Source organism: Xenia sp. Carnegie-2017, unplaced genomic scaffold, assembly GCF_021976095.1.
Source record: "Xenia sp. Carnegie-2017 unplaced genomic scaffold, XeniaSp_v1 HiC_scaffold_4, whole genome shotgun sequence".
In the NCBI taxonomy this organism is placed as follows: domain Eukaryota; kingdom Metazoa; phylum Cnidaria; class Anthozoa; order Malacalcyonacea; family Xeniidae; genus Xenia; species Xenia sp. Carnegie-2017.
In genome coordinates this window covers 3,233,993-3,261,078 of record NW_025813504.1, presented here as the reverse complement: position 1 = coordinate 3,261,078, position 27,086 = coordinate 3,233,993, and the positions used below count along the sequence as shown (strand labels likewise).

General features: G+C 34.0%; 1 protein-coding gene across 1 annotated transcript; it reads left to right on the top strand.

Moving 5' to 3' along the window:
• The first annotated feature begins 6,029 nt into the window (after window positions 1-6,029).
• On the top strand, window positions 6,030-9,115 carry LOC124455915 (glycine-rich cell wall structural protein 1.8-like). The gene is made up of 5 exons (XM_047006524.1): window positions 6,030-6,119; window positions 6,429-6,604; window positions 6,738-6,953; window positions 7,787-8,107; window positions 8,440-9,115. The coding sequence occupies exons 1-5, from the start codon at window positions 6,058-6,060 to the stop codon at window positions 8,781-8,783; spliced, it is 1,119 nt and encodes a 372-aa protein (XP_046862480.1). The 5' UTR covers window positions 6,030-6,057; the 3' UTR covers window positions 8,784-9,115.
• The last annotated feature ends 17,971 nt before the right edge of the window (window positions 9,116-27,086 follow it).

Genomic DNA, 27,086 nt, shown 5'->3' with positions numbered 1-27,086 from the left:
CACAAAATGTTGATGGGCGAGTTGCAGCATTATTAAACAGTTCCACTCTTTGGCATGATGATGTACTGACATATATCAGTGGATACATAGCCAAGAAAATTACAAGTTGCATCAAGTGTGCTGAATGTGCAACTGCCTTAACCATAGAGAATGATGACCAACCTCTCACACCTCACCACTCATACTGTCGTTAAGGTTCATTAAAGTCAAGCTTAACATCTTTCAAGACCTATGGCAAGCTTACAAGTCCATCCTCCTCATTGGTAAAAGTAGTAAAAGCAGCAGATAAAGCCCTTCGCAAAATGGTCAACATGTGGAGTCAGTTGTCAGAAAAAAACAATCCAAGTTATGCAACCAGATGTCCTGCAAGAAACTAAGCCAAATGTATTTCAATCGCTATTGCAGCATTCTAAGGAAACTCGTGCACTAGATGAGAGCTTTTGCGATGACCGTATCACCATCCTCATCAGAAAAATAGCATACATGTACAGTAAAATATTTTACACCAGTTTTCCAAAGTGTACTCTGAGAGAATCGCTCGTAAAGGAGCTCCATCTCAGCGGCAAAAGATGACAAAACTCATCCTTTTTGGAAACGATTAAGACTCTGTCTGTTAAGTGTCAACACATACAGTATTTGAAGATTGAAAGAACGAATAGCATCCTGAAGTTGACGTAATGTAAAAATTATGAAGATTAATTTTCCCATCTTTTTGTATGTATTCAATATCATGTATTTCAATGTGGACGAACATTTATGGGAACTAAAGCAGACGAAGTCCGTTTAGTTTGGTAGACAAACGCCTCGAGAGAACCAAACGACCAATTTACACAACACTTCGCAAGCGATATTTTCGCCTGTATTCCAATAATAATTGTCTAATATGGCTTCAAAACATTATTAATAACGCTTTGTTTCCAATAAAACTTGATTGGAGGAGTTTGAAAACACTGAAACGAAGTAAACTGCAAAAAAACAACAATTGCCTAATAGTAGCCCTAAGTTTTTTGCCCGGTTCCCGTGCCATCTTGGATTTATCATGAATGTCACGCTGCCGTCTTAATAAGTCTTATATTACGTCACACTCGTCAGCGATCTAGACCTACTATATCTATGGTGTCGATCACGTCTCAAGGCGTGGGGACTAAGCTTAGCTGGCCTGGCAAGGCCTGACCTCTATGCCACACAATAAATCTCATGCAACATGGCGAATAAAACAACAACAGGGAAAACTATGGAAAAAAACACACACAAAAACGAAATTGTGGTACAGTTTGAAGTGCAACATGATTTCAAAACAATTTATTAAAATCGAAGCATGGAAAAGGCGGATATTCTTGTATAGAAGACAAAAAAAAAGCAAGCAGTTGGGGAGTGAACCGGGTGACTCGTTAGCTCACTGAGCTAAGCTTATAGATGACTTTAATACTCAGACTAAGCTTGTTTACAGTTCACTGGCAGACAGATTTATCCTAAGGGAGGTTAACCTTTAATTCCAGTGTTGTCTGCAAATACTCGATTAAACATGCCTCCTAGCAAAACGTAGACATGTCACTTCATCTATAAAATATTGTTGGTATCATTTACACACAGATATATCTATTTCTATGACCCTCATTTGCTAGAAATTTTTTTATAAGGGCCAGTAAAAAAGGATGTTCTTCTACAGCACTTTGATTGAGATACTAAAACATGTTAAATCTTGTGACTCTTGTCTATTTCAAATTTTTACTTTTGCCCTATTGCAGTTTTAAAAAACTGATCATCTCAGTTTTGATAAAGGATAAGTTGCATAGTTTAAGTAGTTAATGTAATAATACACTTGTGCTGTTAATGAAATTGATTATACAGCAAGATCCAGGGTTTTTAAAACTTGACCATTACTTTCTTACAAGCATAGCTCTGTTGCACATTGGCTAGCACATTGGATTCTCACTCAAATTTTCTGACTTCACCAGCCAACCCACTTTAAGTTAATTAAAACCTTTTTCATAGTAGATAGATGCACTCTATGATAAGGTTATGAGGTAATACCAAATGCTATTGTGAAAGTTATTAATGCTCGAGATGTAGAATCAAAAGTAAAAGCTAAAGGCGATGGAATAAAAAAGAAATTTCTTAGTTTCGCCTTTTTTTTTGCTCTTATGTTCATGCGAATCATAATGATAAAAACCAAAATCCTAAACAAACAACTACAGGAGGAGGAGCTAAATATAGTAGATGCACTTAACCTGATTGATGCTACAGTAAAAAACCTTAGACAAATTCGAAGTGACGAGAACGGATTATACTCGGAGATGGAGGCAATGGTTGCATTTGGAACCAAAGTAGGAATAGACGTAATGGCAGAATACACTCGTCATCATCGATCAAGAAAGCCACCCAAACGAATTGGTGAGCATTCCGAAATAACAACAGAAATATCATTTAAATATTTCCACCGAAAGGAAATGTACTTGGTTCTAGACTCACTTATTACCGAGTATACCGATAACATTAAAGATTGCATCGACAAAATAAAACCTCTTGGAGAGAGCTTACAGCTGCCGCTAGAAAGGCCGATGGCTGAAACAGTAAATGAAATGTGTAGTCTTTTTCCACAGGCGGTAAAAGATGTTGATGCAGAAATACTGCTGTCTGAGTTGGAAATTTTCAATATTATTGTATCATCACAACTTAAATCAGAACCCAAATCCCTTCAAGACGTTGCGTTATTTGCTTTCAAATACAAAAACGTCTTTCCAACGGTGTGCAATGCGTATCAACTATGGCTGATCGCTCCAGTGTCCGTGGCAAAAGATGAAAGGTGTTTCAGCAAGCTTAAGATTGTCAAAAACTGCCTGAGATCCACAATGAAAGATACGCGATTAACTGACTTAATCGTTCTTGCATGTGAAAAAGATCTTACGCACAATGTTGACTTAAATGTTATTTTAAAAAATTGGGCAACTGCAAAGATGCGAAAACTGCATTAAAGATTTAATAGTACGCTAAAGTGCGTTCTGCCACAAGAATACAACATGTATTACAAAAATATATAGTGTAAGTACTGTTCCATATGATCTGCAGGGCATCTTGTGTCCTTGCAGGGCAATTTCATCCCAGCCCCTATTAAAAAGGTGCTAGATTCGCCCCTGGCCGTAGCTGCTTCGCAAACTTCGGTTTTTTACACAATAAAAAGGCTCGTTCTGTTGTTTATAACTAAAACAAAATTTTGAGGTAGCGACAACGACAACAAACTTCCTCGTACCATTCTCTTACACGGTCAAACTTCGTACTCGTTGACGTAGCCGTACTCTTGCTAAAGCTACCTAATGAGGACGCTGAAACTAGCTAATTTTATGACGTCATCCAAGGTACTCGTGTTAGCTGGTTGCCGTGTTTCCGAGTCGTGTATTCAATAGCTATAAAGTCACTGCTGCAGAAGCACAGCTATAGTCTATAAGCGTCTAAAAGCATTGCCTTTGCACTAGTAAGAGCAGAAAAACGGTAGCTAAATAGTTGCGTTGCAGCCAATTGTACAAATAAATAAAGCCTTAGCTCTCTTATCAGTCTTCACTTTATGCCTTAATATGATAAAAGACCCGAGGCTAAGGGAAGAACGAATTTGAGCCATCCAGTGCTTCAACATTTTGTTCGGCTCACTTCGGACCAGAGGATTGGAGCTTCAATTTAGTAGTTTGCCGTATCAAAAGAACGCTAATTTTCCAAGGCTTAAAAAAGATGAGATTGATTTTGTATCTTTCCGAACATCCATGCTTTGAAATGAAAATACGAATAATTATCGCTCAAGTTATCATTGCCTTTCGAGTGTTCTATCACATATCCCAGTATAAAGTTTTTGTCAGAATTATATGACTGAACACTCAATTCTGATTCCAATTCATAGCATTCTTTTCAAGAGATAATTCCCTCGAATATTATAATAAAACAGCGTGAAAGAACGTGTATGTTTAATATAAGCTAAATATGCGCGAATGCCGACTACCTTGGGTGACGTCAATATACCTTCTAGTGCCAGTTTCTTTTGTATTACAGAAAACGACGGTGATGTTCCAAAAATGCACAACTTCAAGACGCCATAAAACTTGTTGATTTGATCAAATTTGAAAATCTTTGCTCAGAGAGGCTTAGAACCATAGACAGATTTCATATTGCTAAAAAAATTTGGTGAAAGGGACACTTTAAGCGATCATCGAAGACGTGCCTGTTTTAAATTATATTATAATATAACTAAAAATCCTCTCATAAACTGTCAAAATTCTTTCCAGAAGGCTGTTTCATCAACAACGAATTACGGTGCACACGTACATTTGAAATGTCTTTAATAAAATCTTCTTTTTTTAAAAAAATATAAACTAAGTGCATGGATGCCTGTCGCAGAGGTATGAGTGACACACTCATTTCATAACATCAAAGCTTTTTTAGTGGTTTTAGGATTACGATGTTACAATAAAATCGGTGCATTTTGCTCTGTATGAGAAATTGTGATGCGGTATTTAAATATATAAGCTCGAATGTCAATTGCTTTCTTTGTATGATTTATAACTACAAAGCAGATAGATGCTATCCTCGTCATATAACAAAAGTAAATGTGAGATTTGTACTTTAAATAACGCTCACCATTGGTGTATGTAAAAATAAAGTATAAAGCGGTTTAACTGAAATTCTACAGACTGTAAAAATGCCTTGTAAAAATGCCAAAACACGTTGGCTAATGAGTAAATGAGATAACTACGTTTATCCTGTTAATCAAACAATTGTTCTCATTAAAATTAAAAGACAAAGTTCTTTATGTATTTCAAAATAAAAGTCCTTTTTGTATTAAACCAAACAACGTAATACTTTGACCACATAATATGTAATAAACCACAAATGATACTCCTTTGAAGTTTTTCGTCACTTTGGCAATTGCCTTAAGTGATCGCCGTCGTATTCTTGGTTAGTAAAGTGAGTGAAATTTACTATAAACAATATTGCGAAAATAGCAATATTCGACTTTGAAAATTCTTTTGATCGAGTTCGTTTAATATTTATTATTTACAATGTCGCAACTTTTGACGACAAACGTTGCTTTGTTACAACGAATATTAGCTAATATCAAAAATGCGTATCCAATACGTCTCTTCATGACTTAAACTCAAAGCCCTGCTATGCGTTAATGCGTTCAAAAAAATGCGTATCGAAAACATTTGCAGCCTCTATGTATACTAAACATGCTACAAGATAAAACTACAAAGTTCCTCACTCCCACGATTGGAAACAAGGTCTTCCTCAGGAACTTCACATGCCAAATGCATGTGCGTATACTTTAACGTAAATAGTTCCCGTTTTACCATCCTGTTACGTCTTCAGAAAGGCTTTTGCTTTCAGCAAGAGAATAATACTTCCCTTGTTTTTGTTATTTAACTTCCCATATTCTATTTTAGGCTGATAATTTTACATTCCTATTATTATTGATATCACACAAACACACATTACGAACACTCAATTTAAAAAAGTATACCCCTATTTAATTGTCGATTCTTTGACTGAAAAAACGAATTTTAAGACACAATTTAGTTGCGACTTTTTTGGAGTACGTAGGGAGTACGTTGGGAGTACGTAGCGACTTTTTTGGGAGTACGTTTTTTGGGAGTCGAAGGTTTTAGTTTGTCTTTACCAGGTTGTATTGAACAGTAAGAAATAAGGTATGACTTATCATGTATTTAAAAGGAACAACCAAAGATTAAAGTAATTGAAGATAAGAAAGTATTTTTTTCACATTATAAATAAAAATTCATGCAAAATGCATATACTTATACGCCATGTCGACAGTGAAGTAGCACCTATGCAAGTGTTTACATGAAGATGATTAAAGTCCATGTTGCCTTAAAGACGTTCTGTGTAACATAATTGTGGCACTTAATTGCATCGATTTTGCGTAATGAAATAATTAGCTTCATCCTGTCACATGAACGTACGTCTAAACAAGGGAAGTAAACAGACATATGCACAACTATATAAGGCCCGGACTTATTTTCGTTTCATCATTTGTCTGCAAGATTTCTACTAAAGATGGCGAAATTCAACTTTGGATTTTTTTTCACTCTCGTATTTTTCTACGCTGCCATTCAAGGGTAAGTACTCGTTTTACGCTTATTCCCTTATTCTTTAACACGTAAAAGTAGATTTTTGAGTAAATAGTCAATCACTCATGCAAGTATTTCATTTTTGTAAAGATGTATAGATCTATGATATTGCTTTCAAATAAGCACATTTTTAAAAAATAATTAAATATAATTGAAACTGTACTTTTTTGATATTAATAAAACGCGATTTTGATAAAAAATTCATAAATTTCCTTTATTAAAGGCTCATTCAGATTAAGATAAAGAAGCAAATAGGAAAATACTTATCTTGTTATTTAAATATTTCCTCATAACCAGGAGTCAGGGTTTGTGCTGTAATAAAATCAAAACATTGGTTGAAAGTAAAATGGATGCCTACAAAGTATTGTGTACAAACAATACTTCACTTTCTCTTGAATGCTGTGATGACATCAAAAAAGAAGTTAAATCGTATGAAAGAGCATATGAATCATTATGTACGAACAAAACATACCGTAAGTAAAAAAGTACTTTTTCTAATCTATAAACAAATTATCCTGAAGAAAAGTTTATTTACGCGTTAGCTAGCAATTAAATTGACTTTTCTTTGTTTCACGTCATCTTGCACGAAATATTTTAAATTATCAGGATTCCGTCCATTCAACGCAAACTTTACAAATCTTGGAGCAACTGGTCGTCAAGGTCCAACCTCAATTGGTCAACATTATAATGGTCAAGATCATGTAAACATGGTTAGAGTATTAAAAGGTATCCAGTATTGGACTGTGCCTTACACTGGAACTTATGAAATTACTGCTGTCGGTGCTCAAGGAGGTTATGATAGATATGGCTCTACTTACAGAGGTAATAAACAAATTGAATTTTAAATTTGTTATAACGAATGGTTATGATCATGATGGTTGAAACAAAAATATTATTCTTGTGCATTGTACAAATAACTCTCTTTCGACATCCCACAGCAACCTCCTTATACCCAAAAATACATAAACTTCCACATTTAACTATGGTTGAATTCTAAGAAAACTAATTTACTAAAATATATCAACCAGATTCAGTTTAACAAAAGCAAAGATTGACTTTAGCTCACGTTTCTATTTACATGCATTGGAACTTAATGTAAAACTTCTACACAATCCGTGTAAAAAAATTATTAAGCTTAAATGATAGCAAATAAGAAGAACAATTCTTTTGTCACCTAATAATTTTCTGAAGTGTCGAGAAGTTGCAAAAATATTTAAAACAATTTAATAAAAAATTACAATTATATTTTCATTAGTAGGAAGACTAACATAACAACAAAACTCTTAAAATTGATAAGTACTTGCTCAATCATAGTGGGGTTCACTTTTGTTTTAATGCTAAATTTTAAGCTTTCCTTTTAACAAACAAAACGAGGAGCAAAAAATATTCATGTCATACGCATTTTACTTTCATGAAACAACAACGTGTTAGAAATACGTGAGCATTCTACAAAGAAAATTCCACCATATAAGCATACAGAACCAACCAGTTTAAAATATGCTGGTTTTATACCATGTAAAAATTCAATGTTAAATTTCATAGCTAGAGTTTAATTACTTTAGCGTTCTTTGTAAATATAACATTTCTAAACGATAAATTTCTATTTTATGTCATTGATAGTGAACACAGGAATATAAAGACTATGTCTTTTTTAGGTCGTGGAGCTTACATGAAAGGTGACTTTGGTTTAAAGAAGGGAGAGGTTCTAAAAATTCTGGTTGGGCAAAAAGCACCTGCCAATACTCAAAGCCAAACTGCAGGAGGAGGTGGAGGTTCTTTTGTTGCTAGGAACAACAATGTTCCACTACTGGTTGCAGGAGGTGGTGGTGGCTTAGAAAACCTGAAAAAACGTCTAGAAAATTGTGATGCCAGCATAAAGACATCGGGAAAAAATAATAAATGTGTCACACCTTGTGGAAACTGGGCTGGAGGAGTAAACGGACAGGGAGCAAAGCAGGCAGATACAGGAAATTCAGGTATAATATCAGATTTTACAATATCTGCTTGTATCATTGAATTAAAATACATAGAACGCCATCTGAAGCAAATAATTGAAGGAAAATCTTACATCAGACACGCGAGATTTTACACCAGACACGCGTGTGTAGTTTTTCGAGACTTTCTCGCTGAATAATATATGACTAAACACGCGTGTCTGAGGTAAAATCTCATGTGTTTAGGGTAAAGTCACGGCTTTAAAAAATCTTAACAATAAACGTTCCACTTACTGTAAGATGCATTTTTGAGTGCAACTAAATTGACGGCAAAAAAACGTGAAACTTACATTATTACTTTCATGTTTTTGTAGGTGGTGGAGGAGGTGGATTTTACAGCAATGGAAGAAGTAGCAAACGGTTTGGTGGTAAGTATGGAAATGGAGGAGAAGGAGGTTTTGCTTTTATAAATGGAGGAACAGGAGGACGAGCCTTGTATAACAATGCCGTTGGTGGATTTGGAGGTGGTGGTGGAGCATATGGTGCTGGTGGAGGAGCAGGTGGAGGGGGGGGATACTCTGGTGGAGCATCAGGGGATAATGTAAATGGATCTTGCGGTGGTGGAGGTGGATCTTATAATGCAGGAAAAAATCAAGTGAACAAGTCAGCCTTTAATGACAAAGGACACGGATATGTCGTTATCACTCGAAAGGGGTAGATTAAATTATCTTAAAGTTGTGTATTTTTTGGTAAAAACACTTTAGTATCTTATTGTATAGTTTAGAACTGTTTAAGACAACATTTTTCAAAATAATAGTTTGCCTTTCTCTTAAGACACAAATTGTGGAAGTCAACGTGAATCATCACGATATTTACCTGTATCTATAAATACGAGTAAAATTTTACGTATTGACAACATTCTTGTCAAACTACAATTTTTATGTAATAAGACTTCATAGTTACATTAGGGGTAAGTTTTATTTTTCTTCAATGCCATAGTCTAAATTTTGATTGTGAACCTATTCTTTAAATAAATATTTTCAAACCTTAGCTGGTTATAAAAATCAAGCCTGTTTTGCAGTCTCCATTTTGGATAATGTTAATGAGGAATTTTATGATATTTTCTGAGTCATTCAGTTCGCGCCGTAGTTTTTGAAAGACATAATTGCGTAAGGACTTTTAAGAAAACATAGGTACGAGTGCGTACATGTGCTTAGCCCTACCCTTATTTCAGATTAAATGGTGTATTTCATTCCTTATAACTTGATACCATGAGAAGTGAACTTCAAACTGCTCCTTATTGCTCTAAATCTACCCAATTTATACCTATCCAAAACATAATTTATTCATAAAGTAAATGGGTTGAACCCGGAAGAATCGTTACATGTTTGTAAATGTAGATCGTCCAGGTTGGTATAGTCCTGAGAAGGACTGTTTTTGTTGTTGTTGACTGACGTTTCGACAACCTTAGCGGTAGTCATCTTCAGAGTCAAATGAGGAGTAAACGGCAGGTTAGACGTTTACTAACGTTAAATATGGCGGCAAAAGATATTAATGGACAAGATGTTGTTGATTAACAATTCTTTCATATGTTTTTTTTTTCATCTTCCGTGGCAAAAGCTTTTTAAATAAGAGCTTTGAGGGCGGTATACATTTTTCATTGCTGTAAACATCCCAAGTAGTTGTTAAGCTCATAATTTTATTGCTAACAATATGGTAGGAATGGAACTATTTCGAGCTCTCACTATATATATATATATATCAAATCCCAATCTTCAATTTTTATTGCCGAAATAAATATAAATCCCAGAGCATCGACGACATTTCCGTCAAGCAACTTCGTGAATATCTCAGGAAATACATTTCAGTCCGAAAGAAAACGAACAACGGAAAATACAAAACAATTAAGTTCCTTCGTAAGAAAGAAATTGTCTACGTTGTGTTTTAAATCGTACGCACTCACCTACCATGAAGTAGTTTATTTAAATTATGTATATAATTCACATGTCGTCGTATAAATGGTTTAGATGCAAATAAGACTTTGAAAAGGCTTATTGCAAAAGATCAAACAAAATATTTTATTTTTAAAATACATAAAATTCAGTCAAAATTCATCTATATTGTGCCTACGCTATATACTAGTCATTCAGCGGTGGATTAAAATTTATATTAGAAGACTAATAAATATAACGCTTAATTAGGCTTTATTTTGTTATAACAATAAATTCATGTTATGAATAATTTTTATTGATTTTTAAATCGTCGAATCGTTCGACTCCCGGTCTGCATTTAAACTTAAAATCGTCCAATGATGTTTCCCTTTAATCATAACTCACTGCTTTAAAGGAACGCACGACAAATAATTGTTAAATGTTTATTGAGTACTATTGGTTTTGTAAAATTTTAACGCTTGAGAATTAAAGCAAGCTAAGAATATATTCTAAGTACGAAATCATAAATATTACAGATAAAATAACCCATCGTCTATGACGTATAGTCATTATAACTTTATTAATTTTTTGTGTATCATACCTTGAACTGATTACGACTTCAACTTTCTTGAATTCATCTCATAAAAACATAATACGCATCTTTTAATTCCTTGTATAATAAATGTTTATGTGCAAAGGAATTTGAACAATCGTAGGAATATATTGTTATGTGAAACAAGGGTATTAATCTATATGATTTTTATTGTTGTTAATCATAACACTTTTAAAATAATATAGAGAGCATTGATTGAGCAAAACATTAGATTTATATTTGAATTATAACTTTGCGATGTTTTTATCGTAGTGCATATGCTGCCTTAATACTTTGATAATTTCCCTAGTACTTATAACTAAATGTTATTTATAAATTAAATTACTTATAGTTACATGATATTAAAGAATTAGATTGCACAACAAAAGTGTAAATGCTGATATATTTTTAGCATAATATTGAAATACCGGCTGAAAATTGCAACACACAAACTTGTTTAATTATTCAAGAGATTTGAAAGAAACATGAACAAAACAAAAGTATTCTCTTCGTTTTGTTATATATGAACATGAAAATAGCAAGCAAAACACTCACTGACGGTTTTAATTCAACAACCTGAAATACAAATTTTCTTCAAATAGTGGCAAACATTGGATATACTGACTACTTATGAGCAATACACAATTTTCTTAAAACTTTGCTAAAATATCAGAACGCTACCTCCCCAGCGACTTTTCATATTATTTAGCTTCCCTAATACGAAGTATGTTCTACAACCACAATGCAAACGAGAGTCTTCACGTCCTCCAATATATTTTGACCTGCTGCATCCAAGCCATTTTCCTCAACCAGGTAATTCAATAGAAAATCTATAGTCATTATTAGAAGGAAATCTAGAAGCTTTCTTGTATGCGTGAGCATATTTTATAGAACTGCACAGAAGTTTTTATTCTGGTTTTTATTGTGGCATGATTAATATATATATATATAAGTAGTTTAACTATATTGCATGAGAAAAACTTTTAGGGTACAACTTATTGAGGACAATTTACGAGGCACAGGAAATTGAAGATAACTTATACGGCGGTGTACTTTGACAAAACAACACCCTACAAGTTTTGGAGACATCAACTAAGCCTATTTGGCTTCTGTACTTTAATCTGTTTGGAAAAACTATTGTGAATCATTATTGGAATCACGTACTCTAGACTTGGGGTAGTGTTCAGACAGAGCAGATAAGTTAAACTTGTTAGCCTACCGTTTGATAGTATTGAGACTCTTATTGTTATATTACGCGATCAATGAGAAATAAATAGCTTCAGTGATAATAACTGGTGTCACACTATTTTTATAACATGTGGAAATACTACGAAATTTCGTATTGGTTATTTCAGTCATGATTATTTGAAACCTGTGCGTGCCTCAAAATGATACTATTATTTGAAAAAAATTAAAATACATACATAAATTACCCTAAATATGCGTTCTAAAATGTTAAAATATTTCACATATGCACAACATTTCTTTTGATCATAATGAAATTCCTGATTGGACCGTCGAAGCTCTACGTATCCAAGCTTTGTAATTAAGATATCCATTTTTTGGCTTCTTCCTCCGTCGTAGCATACAAATTATACAATCGTTTCTCTGTACGAAGCTATAGAAGCATATAAGGCAGTGAAAGTAGTCTTTAAGAAGAATAAGTATTTTACATGCATGATGGTTTGCATCGGTTTTATTTCAAAGATTTAAAAACAGGGTTCAATGTTATCATCGTAAAATATTAAAATGCTTTTTCAATGTCAAGTTAAATCAACTAAAGTGGTAAAGAAAGGACATCTTTAAGCTTCAGAGAAAATTTAAAAGTTCATAAAAGAGCTTATTACCATTATTTAATGCTAGCCACGCTTACATCGTTCACAGAAAATAACAAGCAGGATTAACCAAATAGTTTTTCATGCAATAATTTAAACCAATCAAAATTCGTGATGATTTAAAGCACCTTGAAGCTTCAAACAAACAACACAGCGATGAAAGATACACAAATATATTTACTTACGTCGAAGAAAACTTGCTTCTCGTTTGCTAAAAATATCAACGAAATTCACAATTTTTATAAAAAAAAAAAAAAACACAACAATACAATAACATCACTTTTACAATCATGTTAACAGTTTTATCGTACAATTAAATACGTAATTGTTCCATTTTTAAATATATTATATATTTTTATATATAGAAAGTCTTGTACACTCTAGCATATGTAAATTGTTATAGTTTAACTTGCCAAAGAAAAAAAATATACGTCATCAGATTGACATGTATTTTGCAGGTGATCGCAGCAATATGATACAGGCAGCTATTCAAGTTAAGTTACTTACAAACGTAAGTTACTTAGTAATCAAAAGATTGTAATCTTGAAGCTTATTTGTTTCTCACAATCAATATTCGTCCAAGGTTACCTTAACTTGTGGACTGATCCTGTCAGTCGGGTGTAGCTAACTACGCTAAGTCATGTCACTCACATGTGCATGCGATTGTAAAATTTGTATAGTAATTTCTATTTGTAAAACAGTGTACTAGGGTAAATGTTTGCTCATTAAGATGATCAAGAAGGGAATGGATAAGGACTCTAGTTTATCTTTTCAAGAAGGAAGCAAAGTATAGGTCTCATAAAAGCTAACATAGCCTACAATACATAGTTTAGCCACTGGATTGGCTGGTTTATTTCAGCTTTGTAACGTGGTACTTACCACATAATTTAAGAGTAATGTGTTACTACCATTTAAGAGTAATGTGTTAGAGTTACTTACCACTACCATTGTTTTCTTCTATTTCAGCAATATTGCAAACCACGCAACTTAATATTAAAGTTTAAATTGAATTTAAAAAAAAAATTCTATCAGAAGAGCATTCACTATACTATAAACGATTGATGATATCCAAAACTTCGCGAGACAGTGCATTGCGGTAAGTAATAGGTTGCTTGAGTGCGACCAGGCAGGCAAGTCACCAAGCCTGGTGTTTGAATAGACGTTTCAAATTGACTTATAGAGTCAATTTGAGCGTATTTTCACAATTAGCGTATAGAGTTAATTTAAGGAAGAGACTGGGTTGAGTGATCGCCTGCAAATTAAGCTTGCATTGGTCTAATATTCTAAGCTGTTTAGTTATAACTATTTTGAAGATATATTTGCAGGATTTTTTAAAGACTATGACTCCGATGATTTGCAAGCCAATTGCAATTTGCAAATACGCACGGATTTAATTAGTATAAATAGTTATTGCGGATTTAATAAAAACGACAAATTTTTTTAAAGTAGACATGTTTTGACATCTCATGATGCAATCTTCAGAGAAAGTGAAATAATAAACTTTAACAACGCCTAAATAATAAATTTTAACGACGCCTAAATAATAAATTTTAAAATTCACTTACAAAGAATTCACTGAACGTATCTTCATTTTTTGCTTTTATACCCCGATATGCAATTTTTTTTCTGCTCTTGCTTGATGGTTTTTCTGCATCTATCAAATTTACTGTAACCTGAGCTAAAGCACAAAAAAATACAGAAATAATTCGCCCTGTTTATCTACATGACTATAACGTAGTAAACACTTGGCAATGAAAGAACACGTCATTGACGCTTGCACTCACATATGAGCTAATTAATTCTGAAATTAATTCTACCTTTAGACTCATGGCTTTGCAGCCTTCGCCATATGCAGCCTTTCGGAGCGATTATCTTAGAATAGTATTACCTTAAGACAGCAGCTACAGTATAAATGTATATTATGTAAAATATTTACTCAACCACTTACACTGATCTTTAAACACTGGTAGCCAAATGTTGGCAGAATTGAGAGAGACGTCCTGGCTTGCAGCAACGTTAATGTATTGACGATAGGACTTTTTGTCATCTTTTGTCTCAATCTGATAATAATAACGGTGAAAGGCTTCGTCGCCTTTTGTTGTTGCCAAAGATAAACAAGAACTTCTTTGGCAGTCTCGGGGACGTTAGCGTTTTTTAGCTCGTAAATATTGGCGTCTCCTGCCATATCCGGTAGCTCACCATAACTCTTTGCAAGCGGTGTATATGCCATTTTTACAAACTAAATGTTAACAATTCACAATATGATTTTAAAGAATAGTTTTAATTTGCATTATCAATAAGTTTACTTTTGCCAAAAAACGAATAAAAAGTACACGCCTTGGCCACTGGCCAAGTTCAGCTGGTGCAACAAATCTGTCTTTGAGACATTCGGTGAAAAATGCTTTTATTTGCCTTGTGGTGTTTTAAAGATACTGAATTCTTTCAATAATGTGTTTTTTTCAATTAATCGCTGAATAAAAACTCAATTGAACAAAGTTGCGCAACTTAACATGTACCGAAAATCGCATTGCATGTTTTCCCTTTGTTGACACATTGCACATTTTCCTTTTGTTGACACGATTTATTTCGTAAAAACACAGATTATATGTTAAAAATATTTTCTTTACGTACATATTTGTACTTCTTCTCTTATTCGACTCATCTTCGTTCTCGTTGACTATCAAACAGTATTTGTGAGTGATTTTTTAGTTGCTGCGTTGATACATACACCAATGAGCAATGAGTCAATGATATAGATTGACATGCGCACAAATATAAAATCGGAGGTTTGTAGGTATGGCGGGGGATGGGTTGAAAGACCTGTTCTTTTGATGACGTGCGTTATCAATTTAATAACCTATGAAATGGAAATTTGCCAAAAGTTATTTTGCTGGATTGAAAGACTAAGTCTAAAGTGTGTCGAATAACAGAAGAAGTACAAATATGTACGTAAAGCAAATATTTTTAACATATAATATGTGTTTTTACGAAATAAATCGTGTCAACAAAAGGAAAATGTGCAATGAGATTTTTCGGTACATGTTAAGCTGCGTAACTTTGTCCAATTGAGTTTTTATTCAACGATTAATTGAAAAAACACATTAGTGAAAGAATTCAGTATCTTTAAAACACCACAATGCAAGTAAAAGCAATTTTCATCGAATGTCTCAAAGACAGATTTGTTGCACCAACTGACCTTGGCCATTTGCCAAGGCGTGTACTTTTTATTCGTCTTTTGGCAAAACTAAACTTATTGATAATGCAAATTAAAACAATTCTTTAAACTTATATTGTGAACTGTTAACATTTAGTTCGTAAAAATGACATATATACCGCTTGTAAAAAGTTATGGTGAGCTACCGGATATGGCAGGAGACGCTAATATTTACGAGCTAAAAAATGCTAACGTCCCAGAGACTGCCAAAGAAGTTCTTGTTTATCTTTGGGCAACAACAAAAGGCGACGAAGCATTTCACCGTTATTATTATCAGATTGAGACAAAAGATGACAAAAAGTCCTATCGTCAATACATGAACGTTGCTGCAAGCCAGGACGTCTCTCTCAATTCTGCCAACATTTGGCTACCAGTGTTTAAAGATCAGTGTAAGTGGTTGAGTGATTATTTTACATTACATACATTTATACTGTAGCTGCTGTCCTTAAGGTAATACTATTCTAAGATAATCGCTGGCTGCATATGGCGAAGGCTGCAAAGCCATGATTCTAAAGGTAGAATTAATTTCTGAATTAATTAGCTCATTATTATATGTGAGTGCAAGCGTCAATGACGTGTTTTTTCATTGTTAAGTGTTTACTACGTTATAGTTATATAGATAAGCAGGGCGAATTATTTTTGTATTTTTTGTGCTTTAGTTCAGGTTACAGTGAATTTGATAGATGCAGAAAAACCATCAAGCCAGAGCAGTAAAAGCATTGCACATCGGGGTGGAAAAGGAAAATTGATGTTACGTTCAGTAGATTCTTTGTCATTGGTTATCGTTGAAAATGCACGTAAAATTTCAGAAAACCCTGCATTAATTGATTTTTTTGACATATACCTTAATATTCTTTAATGTTGAACATTTAGTTTTAGCGACAAAGCATTGAACATGCTGAACAAAATAAAAACGAGACAAAAGCGTGCAATGTTCAGCTCAATTCATAAAGTACACTTGATTGCACACTGTGCACGATCAGCGAAAGAAACCATCGATTTTCCTCGGTCATCATTTCTAAACAATTTTCATGAGATATCCAAGAGATCTTCGTAACTCTACAATCTTTTTACTGAGAAATTCCACACCAATCAAAGTAATAAGGTCACAGTGATCAATCTCGTATATTTTTGCTGTGTCCGCATGCATTTGATCAAACATGAGTACCATATTTCTTTTTTATTTTCAATCTCCAGTCAATAAACCAAGGCACAACAGCAACAGTCAAAGTAAACAGCATTTTCGAAAATGACCTTCAACTGTTTACTCGTTCAACTAATAAATAAATAATGAGGGCTATCTGGTGCTTTTTGGATGAAGTAAGAAATTGACATTTTCACATATTATCCAGTACTTTTGGTTTTAATCTGTAGCTAATGCAGTCTAGGGTCCCTTTAATCATTAAAGTAATAAAAATTGATGATACAAGTTACAATGTTCATGTAATTTTCAAAACTTAAACGTTTACGTATATTTATCATTGCGACAAAGAAAGCTAATAAAACTCAATTTGAGATTTAAATGTTTCAGCTGTATACAGGTGCATTTGTTCATGGTCTTGTAAGTAGTCTATTATCAATGTCATCTTACATCTTTAGACTTCTTTCGTAATACCTGTTTATTGGAAAAACAATAAGCAGCCTTTGGTCTCGTCCCTGCCACTTTCCACTGAAACCAAGTTTAAAGGTAAAAGATGAGAAACATGTTGCTGTGCAACAACCATTCTACAATGTTCACCATGATGCTGTAAGTCAACAAATATAATACAAACTTTGATTTAATTCAAGAACATGAGTAATTTAGATATCATCAGCTTATTGTGTTATCAAAAACTAAGTTAAAGAATTTCTAATTTGCTCTGCACTTGCGTCTGTATTCTGTAAAACAAATTTTGAAATTTCATCATCAGGAATAAGTTCAACATAATCTGCAAAAAGTTTGTCAGCTCTACTGTCACAAATATTGTGTACAACAAAACATGCTGCAATTTTCATAGGCAAATGATCTAAATTTGTATAATTCTTGTTAAGTAGGCATCTGAATCTATTTTTTAAATGGCCAAATGCACACTCTACGACTTGTCTTGCTCGACTTATGTGGTAATTAAATTTCTTTTGAGCAGGCCTGAGATTGCCATCGTTGGGATGCCTTTTCATGAACCATGGTAACAGTGGATATGCTGGATCACCAATAAGCATGAATGGTACATTCACAGGATCGATTTTCATCCTGCCTACCTATGATCTCGGCAAAGAACACGAAGTGAATATCAATAACAAATGTATTGCAAACAAGATCATAGATAGATGAGATGTCTCGCTAACCGGGCTCATATGAACAGGCCCTAATTCAAGGCAGCTAGTTACGTCGATCAAATGATAATAATTTAATAATTTTCCTCAAGATAGTCGTTGGAGGTCCGTTAAATCTGTGTAATATACTAGTACACGCCATAAGTTGCCTCTCGTTCTGAAATGTGCAAAGATTTTAAGTAATATTATCGATTCTTCATCGATGTAATAGTAAATATCTCAAGGTTTGTTAGGCACACCTAAAGATGTAAAATGTTAATGCATATCTATTTTTAACGTTGAAAATTTAAATGCCACGTCAATAAAACTTTATTCAACCAAAAGCAATCTGTAGCTACTGACCTCGACACAAAAAGGGGAAAAAAGTCATACGAAAGGGAGATTAATGTTTGTGAGTGATTTTGATATTTTATCTTGATCATAAGTTGACAAATTTTACTAACTACAATGAGATACTTAAGAGCAAAAATATTCTTTTTTTAGTTAATTAATTCATCATATATGAAACGTGCAGCTGCTTGAACAAGGTTATATTTCTCAGTTTTCCCATTGTTGTTAAATTTTCGTGTATAATTTTCACACGTATATGAATATTAATTTGCATGCATACATACAGTTTGACATTAATTGTTCTTAAAGAGTCACATATTTTGCATTGGTAAAGAATAAGTGGCTAAAATAAACATTGTGTATGAACCCTACTTAATTCAAAAAACTTTTATATAAATACGAATGGTTTCCTTTAAGCAATATGCCGAAGAAAATAAACAGAAGAGATTACATTTCCAGATAATTCTAAATTTCGAATGCATCTCTTGTGTGACACGCACGCACTTATTGTAAAGTTTCAATAGAATTAGAACTCACTGGAAGGCGACACTCATTTTTCACCCAGTTTCCGTTTGACATGTGCTCGCCCGGTTTACTTTCACAGACTGGAAACTAAATGGCAAGGGTAATAGCTTCGGTTACTTCCGGGAACATACTTGCAGGCTACTGTGTGGTTCTTTATAATTTACTGTATTATAAACAAAAATTGCTGTCATATGTAAATGATATAATTAACGTACTTGTACCTGTTTACTAAGGAATCAAAAGTTTATGTTCTAACAAAAATGAATCCTGATATTTAAAGTTTTTACCTCTGAGTTTTGTAGTAAATTTTAACCAGTTCATAGGACAAAATTAATTTTGTAGACAAAGAAACAAGGCTTTTTTAACAACAGTACAGTACAGCTAATTTTCTTGACAGGAAAAATTTAGGGACTACTGCAGTTTAGCGGATACTTTAGACGCTGACCCTAACCCTAACCTTAAAATTCTAACGAAAAATGACCACGCGCTTCACATATAAACCCTTCGGGTGTCAGCCAAACTGCAGTTTAGCTAAAACTTATGTTTCGCTGGTTAGTAGAGCAAATATTGCTTAAGTGAATATTTAATTCATCATCTGTTTTGTTTTATACAAAGGACAATATTTTAAAATATTGCAGCATACCCATCGCGCCAGTTCTTGGAAACAATCATACCCAAGAAACCAAAGTCTCTTAATTACATTTGTTTTCCTTACCCTCCTTTGCATTTGTATGTCCCAGCTTGTTTTTGTTACTCATATCAGTCATATGACTTTATTTTCGCAGTTTGACATGATGACGCAATTTTTACTCGTGATTTTAAGTAATTTAATTTTCGTTACTACACAAATAGTTTCAATAAAGGTCTGACAGACGTTAAACTTTATACGAATATACTTTCTGTTTTTATTGTTGCAACTTCCAACTTGGTGATAATATATGTAAATCTTTGGCGAGTAACTTTGTCAAGTGACTATCAGCCATTAGAACTATCTTTAGGTTATGAAGGATAAAATATTCTTTCAATTACAGTGAGAAAACAGATTTGGCAGTATCAACGACTAACGTTGGTACAAGATGAAGTTTTTATAGCAAGATTGAAATGTGCTAAATGTTCTAAAGCCTTTCTCGCCAGTGATATCATTCGAATATGCAACGAATGCAGAGCCTGAATTGTGTTTGTGCATATCCATAGTTTATGGCATAAATGTGTTAACACCGAGTCAATAATTCGAACTTAAACTTGAATATAAATCAATCCCGTACGTTGGGACGTCGGTATGAAGATGTAGTGGACCTTATATGAAGTGGCTAAATCTAAGTGCCGGAAAGGAGATGCCAATTCATGGTCATAAGTGTTCAATATGTAGCTGTATGATCCTAAATATCCCTTGTTTTCGTCATTGCACACTTGTTTTATGTTTTGTTGATTTTCCCAGTCTAAGTTGTCAAAGGTATTTTCTATGTACTATTATCACTTGGTTTTATCCTATAATTTTAAAAATGATTAGTGAGGATAGGGATATTCACAGTGATACCTGCTCATGCGATAACCCATCACAACAATAAACAGAATTTTAGAGCTTATTCCTAGAATTCTTACATTCTGCATCATGCTTTTGAAAGGTAGTAAATTTCATTATAAGATAGCTATGCTCAATGTATTACACTGGTCAACAGCAAATTTGGTGTCTCAGTTTTGTAAACTGATTTTGGACAATTTTGATGTGCTGAGTCCAAAAATAACATTATTTTTGCTGGGTCAGGTCGAGATTTTAAGCTATCGTTAATTTTCTATTTTTTAACTTTTAAATACCCGAGAAAGGTACAACAGAAGTACTAACCATTTACCTTTTAAAGTTCTATCATCTGAACAAATTTAAATTTTTTAGCACTAGCAATACAAAGAAGAAAGCATTTGAATAAGCAATTATTGATTGAATTTCAATTAGGGAGTTTAGGTTTTGCGATTATTATGGGATATTTAAAGATAAAATAAGGCTTTATTTAGCCCATACTGGAATTCAATGGTAAAACTTGTTAAAACACACCAACATATTAATGTAAGTAAAAAGTAATAAAAAGTAATAAAAATAAGCCATATGTTTTTTGCTATGTTTGTGGTGAATACACATTTGCACCAAATTGCAATACTGTCACCACCTTTATCAAGCGCGTTTACTATGCATATTTTGGCATGAAGCTCGGCGATCAAGACAAAAGTTGGGCACCTCACATGGTTTACAAAAGATGCACAGAGCATCTCCGTCAATGGAGCAAAGGCACGCAAAAGTCCATGAGCTTTGGCATCCCCATGATTTTGCGAGAGCCTTCAAATCATGCAACTGATGGTTACTTTTGTGCTATCAATGTCATGGGAACTAAAAGAAAAAATCGCACAACACTGGAGTATCCCAATCTACCGTCAGCTATGCGCCCTACTCCTTATAGTGAAGAAATTCCCGTACTTCTATTTCAAGATACAAGTATTAAAGAAAGCAGTAGCCAGGATGAAACTCAAAGCATTGCCACTACCGATGATGCATCCTTTCCCGTTGACAATGATGAGCAGCCAAAATTGTTTTCCAAAAACGAACTAAACGATCTTGTTCGCGATTTAAATTTGCCAAGACTCTGCCAAACTTCTTGCATCTCGTTTAAAGGACAAGAGCATGCTAAATGGTAAAGTTAAGGTAAGTTTCTTCCGTACCAGGCACCAGGAATTTTTAAGATATTTTGCTCAAGAAAAAGAATTAGTTTACCGCAATGACATAGTAGAGCTACTGAAACATCTCGGCGTACCTGAATTACAAATCAGAGGACTGGCGACTTTTTATCGACTGCAGCAAAAGGTCTTTGAAATGTGTGTTGCTACACAATGGAAATCAATTTGCATCTGCGCCATTGGCACATTCGACAACATTAAAAGAACAGCATGCAGCAATTAAGTACGTCCTAGAAAAAATTTCTTATGACCAACGTAAATGGCTGATTTGCGTTGACTTAAAAATGGTCAAATTCTTGCTTGGTCAGCAGTCTGGATTTACCAAATACCCATACTTTTTATGCCTCTGGGATAGTAGGGATCGTACTCATCATTACGTGAAAAAAGAATGGCCAGTACGTGAAGAGCTTGCAAGTTGTAGAGCAAAAATGTGATAAACAAGCCTCTAGTTGACAGGGGACGTATTTTATTTCCTCCACTGCACATAAAGTTCGGTTTGATAAGGCAATTCACTAAAACTTTGGATAAAGATGGACGGTGTTTTCAGTTTCGTTGTAAAACCTTCCCCAATTTTTCAACTAAAAAATTAAAAGCTGGTATTGATCCCGAAAATCTTGGCTCTTTAAGCGATGAGCAAGGAGAGCGCTTTCACCATGACTTAAGAGAAAAGTGGGACATGGTGATGATGGCGGACAACTGTTGGAATTTAAAAAGAGATGTGCAAGAACCAAAACATTCGCGACCATCAAAAAAACCGAAAATTTAGACCGTAATAATGCAAACATTAACTTTTCATTTTTAGTTAAATGTACTGTACATGAAGTGTACATGATTCTTTCTTGGAATACTGAAATTTTATCATAAAAACTGACATTTTGTTTTGAAACATCTTTAAAACATGTAAATCTTGAAAACATTGTTTTAAAAAAATATAACTAAAGTCGCATAATTTCAAATTCAAATTTGCAAAAAAAATTGACCTCCGAGGGCAAAATGAATGTTATTTCTAGATTTAGCATAGCAAAAATATAGTAAATCAGTCAAAAAATATCAGACACCTTTTAAAAAGTTTCTTTTTGTTGACCAGTGTTATATACCAGCATTCAGTAAAGTGTATATTCAAGGATGAAAATATTTTGACCATTTCTCCCCAGCAAAGCTATGAAATATTAATGGTGTTCTTATATACTGTCTAAAATAATAGAAAGTCGAAATTCTCTTTACCACTCTTTCTTCGGGTAAAACTTAAAAACGGCGTAAAATTACCATGTTTAATATATTATGAAATCAGTTATATTCATCTGAATCGAATTTTGGATTTTGCATATTGATCAGTGCAACTTCAGCCTGGGCCACACTATCCTCTATATTGACGAAAACAAAAACGAAACAAAAGTTCGTGAACGAAATGCATGCCAGACACGTCAAAAAATTTCAAGCATGTTTGCAAAGCCAAAAAATTTTTGGCCAATAAGCAAGCGGCATTTTTGACGGATTAGAAACAATGGCGATCTCTAAAAGAAAAAGATTACTTCTTCTTAAGAAAAAGTTACTGCTTTGAAAGTTGAAAACAAGCAACAGCAAACGTTGATACTGGATTCATCCAATTAATAAACGACGTGATCGCCTTGGACTATTTTAAAAACATTATTAAAGAATTACAAGAGCCGAACAATGTAAATAGACACATAGGGCCTGTTTACACTGGTCGTTTAGATCGATCCTATAGGGAGGGCTACTGAAAAGCCCTATAGGGAGTACCTAATGTTAGTCATTAAAGTTCATTAAAGTTCATCTGAGATCGATCCGGTATATATGTGAACGTAAGTGAGCTTATTTCGATAGAAAGGTTTGGCTCCCATGCAGTTTCCGTAAAAACGCAGACGCAAATTTATCTCAAAATTTAAAATCAAAACAGAGAAAAAAACTTAGAAAATGGCGCAAAAACGAGAGGTTTGGTCAGAAAAAGACTGTTTAGCCCTCCTCTCGGTGTACGGTACAGAAGAAATTCAACAAAAGTTGAAAGGTACCAACAAAAATGGTGATATTTTTAAAAAAATCAGCATTATAATGAAAAAAAAGTGATAGATCGTGATTGGACGCAATGTAGAACTAAATTCAAGCATATGAAATCTGAATACAAAAAGTTCAAAGACACATTATCACGATCAGGAGGTAGGAGAGGCAAGGAACCTAAATTCTTTAAGGTTATGGACAATTTCTTGGGTGACAGACCAGAAGCAAGGGGTCTAAAAAACGTCATCGATACATCTGATGAATCAACGTGTTCATCAGCTGATGCTGAAATAAAAAGCATTAACGTGCATGATGATGATGGTAAGTTATCGTGGATGAGTTGATATCGAGTGTTTTTTGGCAAATGAAAATATTGCTTTTGCGTTTCATAGCAGACGAGCTTACAAGAAAATACGGACACGGGAGGATCATTGAAAAAAATGTCCTCAGTGCGATGAGTTTGTGGAGCTTATGACAGCCGGAGCTCATGTTAGAAACAGCACTGCAGTATACGCTGATGATGATAGACTTGTTTGCCCATATTGCGATTACATTAAAGCAGGTGAATAGAAGAGCATTGGATGTGTGTACTTTATTTTGTTTTATTACGTCGTAACATTTATGTGATATGTTATGTAGATATCAGTAACGCAGATGAGAAGTTACCTAGTGAAGCAAATGAGGAATCCCTACCATTTCAATATGAAAACAAATCAGTGCCAAGGAAAAGAAAACCAAGGGGAAAGGCAAAGCCCTCCATCATGCAAGTGGCATTCAAGAATGCAATGAAAGAGCACAAAAATATTTCAAGGAGTCCGATGAAATGTTTTTGTCGAAATGAAAAAGAAGCAAAAAGAGCGATAGTTGCGAAAGGAAGAGCTTAATGTTTATAAGGAGTCAATGTCACTTCTTGCAAATGCAATAGCAATGAGGTCTCAGCCTGTGCAACAACCATTCTACAATGTTCACCATGATGCTGTAAGTCAACAAACATATTACAAACTTTGATTTAATTCAAGAACATGAGTAATTTAGATATCATCAGCTTATTGTGTTATCAAAACTCAGTTAAAGAATTTCTAATTTCTCTGCACTTGCGCCTGTATTCTGTAAAACAAATTTTGAAATTTCATCATCAGGAATAAGTTCAACATAATCTGCAAAATTTTTGTCAGTTATACTTTCACAAATATTGTGTACAACACAACATGCTGCAATTTTCATAGGCAAATGATCTAAATTTGTATAATTCTTGTTAAGTAGGCATCTGAATCTTTTTTTTAAACGGCCAAATGTACACTCCACGACTTGCCTTGCTCGACTTATGTAGTAATTAAATTTCTTTTAAGCAGGACTGAGATTGCCATTGTTAGGAGGCCTCTTCATGAACCATGGTAACAGTGGATATGCTGGATCACCAATAAGCATGAATGGTACATTGCAGTCACATATCTCTTTTCCTCCCTAGAGTATATCAAGACCATTAATTTTCTAGTGGCTATTATCAAAACTGCAGTAAAATTTGCCTCTGACGTAAGATAAGCTTTTTATTATAAGAAATGAAAACTTACATTTGGAAAAAGTTTTCCTGCTTCAGCTTTTGCAAACATTCACGAGTTTGACAAAACTCTTGCATCATGGACTTGACCTGGCCACTTTATGCAAATGTCAGTGAATCTTCAAAATTTTTTAAATATATATTTTTTACCTTTTAAGTGTGTGTAATTTAATTCACTTTGTGTAACTTACTCACTCAACTAGTTGAAACACATGTCTAAATTAATAAAAAACCTATTTTACATCAGTCACTGTTAAACTCCACCATGGGATCTAAAATTGTTAGAAGGTGAAAATGTCAGTTTAATAACAGGGTGGCAAAAACTTACTAAGTCAACCTTGACAAAAGCAGTACGTTTTGGTACCTGTATTGATGATCTACAACAGCTTGGAGAACAATAGACTAGAATCCTTTTCGATTGTAGTAAACTTGTGCAGAATTTGAAGGTGCTACAATATGAATATGAGTTCCATCAATGGCTCCAGCGCATTGAGGGAAGCCCCATGTCGGTAGAAAGGCATCAGCGATAATCTGCAGTCTATCGCCCGTTGGCCATTTGATAACAAGACACAGTAACACGTCAACAATAGCTTGGCAAACCTCGTTATCGATTTCACAGGCTGTACTTTTCCCTATACCAAAACGCCAAGCTAAAGAACGCAAATCTTCATTGGTAGCCAAATGCCAAAGACAAATTCCTACTCTTTTTGGCACAGGGATAGCCTTTCTGAAAGTTGTATGTTCTCGCAATAAAGTGTCATTGATCTTGTCGAAAATGAAATCGAATGTTCCCTTAGACATACGAAAATTTTCTAGCCACAACCCATCATCTTTCCACATATCGATAGTTTTTTCCCAGAACAAACCGGTGCCTTTGCTTGCATCCACCCAGAAACGTCTTTCACGCATTAATTTATTTCCTAGAGCGTTACTAAACCAAAAATAAAACTGGTCGTCCCTTCTTTTACTTCGCTGTTTTCACAGTTTCAAAATATATTTCTTTTTCCTTTCACGACGCATTCGCATCTTTTTGTGGTATTCATATGTAATATTGAAAATGGTTGCGATCGCACTTGCAGCTAAATCGAGAGATCGGAGCACAGACGCCACATTGGGATTGCAATAATACAAATATTACACTTTGTTGTGAAGGAAACTAGCTCAGCTTACGTGTAGCGTCAGTTAAGTGTGAACGCTGACAAATTTGAGCTTGGCAATTCACAGGATCGATTTTCATCCCGCCTACCTATGATCTCAGCAAAGAACAAGATCATAGATAGATGAGATGTCTCGCTAACCGGGCGCATATGAACAGGCCCTAATTCAAGGCAGCTAGTTACGTCGATCAAATGATAATAATTTAATAATTTTCCTCAAGATAGTCGTTGGAGGTCCGTTAAATCTGTGTAATATACTTGTACACGCCATAAGTTGCCTCTCGTTCTGAAATGTGCAAAGATGTTAAGTAATATTATCGATTCTTCATCGATGTAATAGTAAATATCTCAAGGTTTGTTAGGCACACCTAAAGATGTAAAATGTTAATGCATATTTATTTTTAACGTTGAAAATTTAAATGCCACGTCAATAAAATTTCATTCAACCAAAAGCAATCTGTAGCTACTAACCTCGACACAAAAAGGGAGAAAAAGTCATACGATAGGGAGATTAATGTTTGTGAGTGATTTTGATATTTTATCTTGATCATAAGTTGACAAATTTTACTAACTACAATGAGATACTTAAGAACAAAAATATTCTTTTTTTAGTTAATTAACTCATCATATATGAAACGTGCAGCTGCTTGAACAAGATTATATTTCTCAGTTTTCCCATTATTGTTAAATTTTCGTGTATAATTTTCACACGTATATGAAAATTAAATTGCATGGATACATACAGTTGGACATTGATTTGTTTATTATTCTTAAAAAATCACATATTTTGCATTGGTAAAGACTAAGTGGCTAAAATAAACATTGT

Excerpts from the sequence above, each read along its gene's own strand:
- LOC124455915 (XM_047006524.1), top strand. The coding sequence starts at position 6,058 with ATGGCGAAATTCAACTTTGGATTTTTTTTCACTCTCGTATTTTTCTAC. Across the intron at positions 6,954-7,786 it reads ATATGGCTCTACTTACAGAG|GTCGTGGAGCTTACATGAAA; the intron begins GTAATAAACAAA and ends TGTCTTTTTTAG. Across the intron at positions 8,108-8,439 it reads GGCAGATACAGGAAATTCAG|GTGGTGGAGGAGGTGGATTT; the intron begins GTATAATATCAG and ends ATGTTTTTGTAG.